Source organism: Egretta garzetta, unplaced genomic scaffold (assembly GCF_000687185.1).
Source record: "Egretta garzetta isolate BGI_Z169 unplaced genomic scaffold, ASM68718v1 scaffold374, whole genome shotgun sequence".
Lineage (NCBI taxonomy): Eukaryota > Metazoa > Chordata > Aves > Pelecaniformes > Ardeidae > Egretta > Egretta garzetta.
The window spans coordinates 1,609,354-1,618,729 of NW_009259419.1; the positions used below are offsets into that span (position 1 = coordinate 1,609,354).

Genomic DNA, 9,376 nt, shown 5'->3' on the forward strand with positions numbered 1-9,376 from the left:
CGAAAATTTGTAAACTCCCTAAGCTTAGTTTACTATCTAAACCAGAGACCAGACTTAACATTTTTCTGAATTTTCTCTGGAATGTTTCTTGCAGCTGTTTGCTTTTGTGGTGTTGTTTTTTAAATTTAAAAAAAAAAAAAATAATCTTTTTCCTCTGATTTTACTGAGAATATAGTTGTCCCTTACCAAATGAGAGTAGTGGGCGAGTGTCGGCACCCGCAGGACTGAGGTTGCTGCTGTGATGGACTCTCTTGAGTAATTGACCAAGATCAAAAAGGAACAAAACCCATAGAACAGCCAGCAGTGTGGCATTTCATAACTGGTAATCTAAATGTTAATCTGTTTCATTTCTATTCAACACAGAAAAGTATATAGAAAAAGTATACAGAAAAGTAAAATTTCAGTTTAATGATTCAAAATGTGCGTGTTATTAAAAATGAGAATTTATCTTCATAAGAATTTATCATTTTAGTAATACTTCCATTACAGGTTGACAGGTTTTTTTCCCCATGGTATAGTCTTGCTAATTACGTATTTCTAAGATGCTCCCTTGCCCATTATGTCCATTTAGTTTATATGCTTCGAGGGATTTTTAACAGTTCAAACAGGTGAGCATACTTGCATTCATACAGATTGTTTTGCAAGGATGTGCTGATTTTGGTAAACTGTGTAAATGTGCAGCATTTAGAGATAACTGTTGTACAAAGAGGTGAGGTTTTTAAGGATGTGGTCTGAATCCCTACAATACATAAGAGATTGTTGCAATGAGAATTCCTACAGTATTAAGATGCCCTGACTGTGATAAAAGCTTTTATACACTGTCAAATACGATTGTGTCACAAATCTAACTTTAACCTGCGAGTAATATTCATCAAAAGATAATGTTCTCTGTCAGTCCTAGAATAACAATTTTGAAATAATTGAAGTCAGTGTTCCTTAATTTTCTGAAGTGCTGCAAAATTTCCCAATGAACATGTGTTAGTCATGCATATGTAAATTTCAGTATGATTCAAAAATATGCTTTTTTGTAGCATTTCTGTATATGTTTTTCAAAGCTGGATAGAAATCCTTTTATAGCCTTATAGAGGATTCCTGTGATGCCAGTGTCATGGCTTTGTTCATGGGTTTGGGGTTGAGTTTTTTGTTTTCTTTTTTAGATAAAAGTGAGCATTGGTTTGTGTACTCTTAAAGATGGAGATTGCAATTCAGCTTTTATTTTCAAATACAGTTCCTAAGTTATTTACAGAATTACTGTTTACCTCTTGGAGTTGGATTTCTGATCTCGAAAATGTGGATACAATATACCTATAAAGGTGTATGTTGAGGTAGGAAGAAATGAGCTATGTTGACAGATGTGGACATCTAGACTAACTTAGTGCTGAGGAGTATAGAATATGGAATACTGTGCTGTTTTCTTAATGTAGGATAACTGCATGTGATACGATTAAACAGATTCCGGTATTTTGTTTTTGAGATCTTGCCATGCATGCTGATCAACCCTGGTTTTGACCTTCTGGTGGAGATGTCTGTTTCTGACTTTTAATGTTGAATTCATGCTATCAGGCATATATATTTTTAAAAAAAAAAAAGGGAATAAAAAGAAATAACGAACATGACGGGTCATAAGGGTGCCATTTTTCTGAGCACATTTCATGCAGAGTGCGTGGTTTTTTTTTTTTTTTCCCTCTAAGCAGAGACTTTAGAGCTTTGCCAAATTCTGAGTCTGTTCTGTGCAAGAAGAGAACGTTGGGGTGGTGTCTCAACTTGTCTGCCTGCGATACAGGACTCTGATAGGGAGGCAAGCGTTATTAAAGCTTTCCTAATGTTTTAAAGTCATAAATGGCTGTCTAGGTGATAGCTCTGTTTTCATCGTCTGTACAATATTAAAGTGTGATGAATCAAGATTGCAGAAGAGGTGATTCCAGTTTAAGATTCTGATACTTAAAAAAATAATTGGACCAAATTTTCATTGATAAAACTGTTGCAATGATGAGGAAGGAGGAAAAAGTGAGAATTTCTCAAGAGGTCAGAAATGGAAGGTTGTTGTGTGTTTCTTTCAACTGTAGAGTACAGATAAGTAAGCAAAATGGATATCAAAGTAAATTAAAAAGCAAATATCAAGTATTGTTTGCTGTGCTGCAGAGAAATTCGACCATGTATGTTGGTAATTTCCACAAACTCATGTCAGGGTAAGTTCAAACTCAAGCAGAGTGTATGACCTGTTCACTTAAAACTACCATCTATTTTTGTGATACAAAAGAGACTGACTGGATATATGCAATATTATTGAATTTATGGGAATCGCAGTGACAATGGACTACTTTGGGGTTTTGATGAGCACTTTTCTTACAAGCTGTTGAGACTGGAGATGTCAGCGTTTAATGTCACTTTCATCGCACAAACCTACTCCTGCTGGTTCTAAATTAGGTAGAAAACAAAGGTGCGGTACTTCAGTCTTTCCAGTTTAATCACACTTCTTGTGTGCATGCCTGGCCATTGCGGAATTTTCTCCAGCTGCAAGGTGGTAGCATCACTGTTTAGCTAAAACTATTTTATGCAAAATAAGATGGTAGATTAAACAAGATAATGCTACTATAAAAGATAATTTTCCCTAAGACGTAATGCATTTAAAAGGCAAAACAGTAAGGCAAAATAAATTAATTCTAATGCAAAGCATCGATGAATACAGTTTTGTGAAACAGATGATGTTGTTCTCCCTTGTACACGAACTGTGTTGGGCTAACTCAGGGTGCGAAGTGCTATCCTTCTGGTCCTGGCTGCATTCATGTTTTTATAGTACTTTTGGCAGCCTAATATTGTATTGAATTTATGGGGGGGAAGTCTGTAACAGAAAATACTGCAGAAGCTTTCTCTTTCCTACATCAGTATGGTTAGGTAACAGTGAGTGTATGTATGTATCACGTGAAAGAACTGTGGAGTCTTTCTTTGCCTTGTTAATTTAGTAACTTTGTTTTTGAACTTTGATCTTTAAAACATTATCATAGTGTTGCATAAACAGGCTTTCCTTTATTTAATTTTCTTCTAAATGGTTAGAAGAATTATTAAAATGTGTAGTAAGCACAGAAATTTCTTAAAGCAAAACCTGGCAATTGCTTGGTGTTCATACAGGAAAATATAATCTGTCAAACGAGTAAACATTTTAATATTTAATGATTATCAAATCATTAATACTAAAGTATTTAGCAATTATCCAGTCTGAATTACTTTGTAACATTTCAAAGATTAAGAAACATGATAGTGAGTGAATAACTACCAAAGAAAGGTTATAGGAGAGAATACTTTGCTTGAGTGTGTGAATTTCTTTTTGTTTAGCTAGCTTTACATGAAATCATAGGCTTGGATTAATGAGCCATTTTTCATTTTGACTGCCCTATCAAACACCTACTCATTAGTCAGCAGCCGAAAGTGTTAGAAGAATGCTCTACATCTGTCACTGGCAGCATTTCCTACCAAACTTGTTTCCACTGAAGCTTGGATAGAATCCATAAAAATAAGACTTAAAATGTTGTATTGTCTTATTTTCTAGATTCTAACCTGTCTCTTCAGAGTTTAGATCTCTCTTAAAATGTCTTGTATTACGCACTTATTTACAAAAAGAACATTTTGTTCCATTGCACAGGTCTTCATTACAATCAGACGTAAAACGTTTCTGCTGCTGCACTAAACTTCTCCCTTCATAAGACCTCTACTGATCAAACATTGAATGCGATATTTATACATGTAAATATAAGTTAGTGTTTGCTGGATAACCAGCACGCTCTCAAGTTTTTACTCTTAAATGTAATTTTTCATGCTTCATTTCTTGAAAATGACATGTGTGACCTATGTAATAAGGCCACAGACAGGAGTGAGTTTGGCAGTATACATGTTAGCTTTTATACTGGGCTTGGTTAAAATAGTGTGCCAGTATGTGAAACAAGCTTCTGCAATCTGCCCTGGGAAATATGTTTTTGTATCAGATGCTATTCTTAAAATAAGGTAACTAATGATATTTTTGTGTTGTGGAGCTTTCTGAACTCAACAGATATCTACTGATTTCTCCCCACCCCCCATACAAAACCTTTTGAGTGTACAATGTTGGCTGAAGGAAAACTTGGCACTGAGTCTGTGCGTGCTACAGTGACCATGCAAATACTAGGAAATCCAGATAGAGACAAATCCAATCACAGGCAGATGTTTGCCAATCCCAGTTTTAATCAGTTTTTCCTGTACTAGGAGGAGTAAATAATATCAGTTTCTCAACATAGAAGGTAGAATACTATCTTTTGCCATGCCTCAGTCTTAGGAATTCTTTAAGAAAGCTAAATAGTAGTCCATACCAGTTTCACTTATCTGGGTAAGGATTTTTTTTTTTCTTATATGTGTATTGCTTTTGATTGCTAGGTATGTGCATGGTGTTTGCCACCTCTGTTTCCTTGAAGAATTTCCTCTTGGCTGTTCTTTGGAATTGAGTCAGAACCTTGTAGGAGAAGCCCCATATCCTTCCTACTGCTGTGGTTTCTCTTCCAGAATGTGTTATATCCAGTGCCTTTTCTCCCCTAAAACAAAGATATTGTCCTCAAGTAATTCATTGTTCAGGGTTGTGAAGAGACCCGTATTTTCTAAAGCATGACATCATTTGTGAGGATGGTAAGTTTTTCTTATGCTTAGAGGGGAAAAAAGTAGATTACATTGCTCCTACCAGTATGTTTGATGATACTGAACTGAGTGGGGAAGTAGACACTTTGGAAGGGAGAGCCATCATGCGGGAAGACCTGGATAGGCTGGAAGAGTGGGCTAACAAGAACATTGTGAACTTCAGCAAAGACAAATGTAAGGGCCTGCACCTGGGAAAACATAATCCAGGAGTGCAGCACAGGCCTGGGATCTACCTAGCTAGGGAGCAGCTCTGTGGAAGGTGACGTGGGGGTCCTGGTGGACAACAAACTCAAATGAGTGAACACTCTGCTGCTGCAGCAAAGAAAGCCAACAGGATGCTGGGTTGCATTATTCCACTCTACTCAGCGCTTGTCAGGCCACACCTGGAATACTGTGTTCAGTTTTGGGCCCCACTGTACAAAAAAGACATGGACAGAATGGAAGGGGTCTAGAGAAGGGCCACCAAGATGATCCAAAGGACTGGGAAGCCTGCTGTATGAGGACAGGCTGAGAGGACTGGGTTCATTCAGCCTAGAGAAAAGAGGCATAAGGGAGACCTTATCACCATGTTCCAATATTTAAAGAGTACCTACAAAGAAGATGGAAACTCCCTTTTTACAAGCAGTCACATGGAAAAGATGAGGGGTAATGGGTACAAGTTGGGAATCTCTTGGGGAGATTCCAGTTGGATACAAGAAGAAAATGTTTCACGGTGAGAACAATCAGCCAATGGAATAATCTCCCCAGGGAAGTGGTGGATTCCCCAACATTGGATGCTTTTAAGGTTTGGCTGGACAGGGTGCTGGGCCATCTTGTCTAGTCCATGCTTTTGCCAGGAAAGGTTGGACCAGATGATCCTTGAAGTACCTTCCAACCTCATATTCTATGATTCAGTAAAAGCGAGTCATGTTTATTCCCATCCCTTTTTTTGGTGGCTGTCTGGTGAACCAGATAATGGAATCAACATAGCTCAAACTAACCCTTTTTGTTCTCATTTTAACTCTGCTCAGTTTCTTAATCTGGTTCAACCATGCAGCTGCACAAGCCCTTGTACAGCAATTTTGGATGATTGTGCACGTGTGCCTCAGAAGAGGTGGGATTGCAGCAGTAGCTCATGTAGACCCTGCCCAGTTTAGGCTGCTATGGAACACAGTCGAAGTTAACAGAAAACCAACCTGACAGTAAAGTGGCTTTCAATTGGATTAGTGGACTAAACCAACTGAGCTGTGGATCTGATGACCACTGAAGCAGATGAGAGCAAAATAAAGCAGAAGGGAATACAGGAAGGGGACTGAAGCAGACTCCAACTAGGCTGGATTAGGTCGCTGAGGAATAGCAACTTCAGCAGTTGCGGCATTATGCTTTTAGTTACCTTGAAGTTCAGACTAAATAGCCTTCTCCCCCAATCCAAAAATGAAAACTCATATAGTCTGAGAGGTAACCAACTTTGTCCAAGGTGTCTTCATGTAAACAGAAGTTCATCCAATTTCCATTATTTTATACACTGTTGATTCTGTCACTATCAATTAGAATAGTAGCTAGTTCAGAATGGAAATAAAGGCAGCCTTTGGGCAGGTGAATTTATTAGGGGGTGGGGTTGGTTGTTTTTTAAATCACAACCCAAATGGAATACTTGTTTTGAAAGAGATACTATATAGCCTCCCAGTGTAAATAGAATTTGCCAGCTGTAGTGCTGGATCCTAAATGCAACACATTTAATGATATCCTGAGAACTTTATTGGATTTTCCTTCATTCCCATCATCAGAAAGTTAGAAGTGATGAGCAGGGTTCAGAAACCTGTAATACCTATAGTTTTGCTATAGGGTCAATATGTTTTTTCATTCATTTAATTCTAAAAATGGGTAGCCAAAGTTAATACGGTTTTTGATTCTCTTGCAGCAGAAGTGTCTTTGTCGATTCCTAACTCAATTTTCTTTGCAATTTTTTTCCAAAATGAAGTTGCTCAAAATAATTAAACTTAAGTCAGTATTTTCCTTTGGTGGCAAATGAAATATTTTAAGGCTGAAACAAAGGAATAAAGGGAGGGTACACAAACCTCCTGAGCAGAATGTACCTCTCAATCTGTACAACTAGTGAGAAGATACCAGATTTTGTTAACAAGCAAAAGATCTTATAAAGGTTGAAGTTCTTCAACTCCACTAGTGTCAGAAGCACACCAGAAATATACTGAATTATGGCTATTTGAACCAGTTTCATGGTAGTTTACGAAGTACTGGCCTCAGATATAGCAGTCTTGCAAAGAGGAAGAAATGTGAACAGGATATGCGTATCTTGCAAGAGAGAACGTACTTGAATGTGACTTAGTGTTCTGCCAACACCACTGCTAGCGCTGCAAATGTCACATTTACTCTTTAGTGAAGAACAATGTTGAGGGTTGACTCGCAAACCATTACCTAAAATTTGCTAATGAACCTCCAACTATTCAAGCCATGCTTACATATAAAATGGGAAATGGCACTGTAACTAAAGTAACCTTCCCTTTTTGCTCAGTTGTGTTCCACTACAGTAGTTCAAGTTGTGTGCCTTTGTATCAGGAGTCTTCATATCCATTTTAATCTTTGCAGGGAGTTTCAAAGAGGCAGAAGCGGCAGTTGACCCGTAAAGCAAAGACACGAGCAGAGGAGGAGAGAGCGAGCAGCTGCCTCTTAAAGATGTGGTTACCAGATAAACTGGAATGTTAAAACTAATCTGTGCTGCTTTATATTGTGGCTTATCACTATTGAACAGTCTAATTGTACTTTAGATGAAAAGAAACAGAATTTGCTTACAAAACTCTGCATATGAAAATACTGCAAAAAACCTGAGTTGTTCTTCAGTTTTCTGTCATCCATTAAGATCTTGTAGAAAACTTTGAGGTCAGTCTTGTTTTTAACTCTAGTTTTGTTAAAGGCTTATCTCTGTGGTAGCTTTTTGTTTTATAAGGCTAAACCTCCACATCTAAGGTATGCCCAAATGATACACAGATATAAAACCTGACATTTTTGAGAATACACCTCCCCTGGTTTTGCCTGGGCTGGAAGGACAAATGATCTGAATCTCTGTAGTCTTAGGAGAAAAAAGGCATCAGAAGTTCATGTAGTCCATTTTGATGTTCCCAAAAGCAGGATCAATTACACTTATAACACACATTAATTTTGGCCATTTTTAAAAGTATTAGAAAGTTTGCAGTCTCTTATTTTGTTTCACTATGCTTATTTCATGAGGATTTAATTTAATATCTAACCTAATCTTCCTTGATGTAGTAGGAACTTACTGTCTGTGGTGAACATAGAAAAACTAATTCCCTCTGTCTGCATGAGTATTTTTAAAAATACTTGGATATTCTCAGTCTAGCCCTTTCTAGAAAAAAAAACCAAAACAAAACAAAACCAAACACCAAAACAAACAAACAAAAAATCCAAACCACAAGCAAAGAAACCAGAACAACTCACACAACACCAGAGCAGCTTTTTTTTTTTTTTTTTTTTTAAATAAGTAATATTTTCTAGATTGGTTGTCTTTGGGCTTTCTTGTCAGGTTTACATCCTTCAACTGTGACATCCAGGAGGTGCTACTTCAAATTGGGCCTTGTCAGCAATCGGTAAATCCAGCTGATGTCTTCATGTGTCTTATGGATAATATTCCTCTTTTTTTATATCCCAGTTAGTCTTTTCCCTTCATGCAATTCAGTAATATTCAGTACAGCTCTAACTCTCCTTTGAACAGTGTATTGTTGTAGCGCGATATAATTTTTCTAACTAGGTATATTAATATTCAGTACAGCTCTAACTCGCCTTTGAACAGTGTATTGTAGCGCGATATAATTTTTCTAACTAGGTATACATATGCCCTATAATTTGGTTTTGTTCCAAATTTTCATCAGCAAATTACTTAATTGAAAAGCCTTTTTCTCTTTTTCTGATGTACTTTTTTGAGCAGATATAAGTTAGGATGGTGTCATAGTTCAAGTAATCTAAATATTTAAAGGTGACATACTGGTGCAAATAGTACTTGGGGAGAAGCAGAGATCTGGAGATGGTACAAGTGTAACGTGTCCTGTTTCTCTGACCATCACTCCCAGAGGTGCAGTACCTAGGAGACAAAATGGTCCTTCAGATAGCTCATTGCAAAAATAAATGTGCACGTCTCTTACGATGAAGAAAAGGTTGCTTACAGTTTTGTTGCAAATAGCTGAAGTAATTTGACTAAGAAGTTCAGAAATTTTTATGCTGTGCTTTTTTGGTATTTCTGGGATAGTGCGGCAAAACTGTTTCCATATGCCTATACATTGGTTCTTAGTGCTGCAATGCTTTAGTTTTTAATAATACAAACCAGGTTACTTATAATTACTGAACTTTCTAGAACGGAAAACCTGAATTTTGCAACATCTGAGTTTACCAACATTACGTTAAACTTAAGACAGGCTCATTTCTAGATTGAAAGAAATACTCAGATGAGCATGAAACATGAGGTTTTCCTCTCCTGAAAGTCTTCTGTATATATTTTTATTCCTACCGTGTCTTATCAACCAGTTGTAGAATGGGAATGCTTATAAGGTTTTAGATTTATAAATCACTACTACTACTAATTCTTACTGTGAATCACCTTTTAATATGGCTCTTGAAAGCTGAAGTTGTAGATGTTTCTCCTAATGCTGTGTTTTTCCGTGGTTAAGTTGGACTGCAGTTTGGTGATTCTTGGCAACCTTACTGAGGG

At 37.1% G+C, this 9,376-nt stretch overlaps 1 protein-coding gene across 1 annotated transcript in view; it reads left to right on the forward strand.

Moving 5' to 3' along the window:
* Positions 1-9,334, forward strand: part of LOC118452074 (serine/threonine-protein phosphatase 2A 56 kDa regulatory subunit delta isoform-like) — an 86,687-nt gene extending 77,353 nt beyond the window's left edge. Inside the window, exon 4 of the mRNA XM_035892433.1 lies at positions 9,300-9,334. Coding sequence (XP_035748326.1) covers positions 9,300-9,334 — 35 coding nt within the window. The remainder of the gene's footprint in view (positions 1-9,299) is intronic.
* The last annotated feature ends 42 nt before the right edge of the window (positions 9,335-9,376 follow it).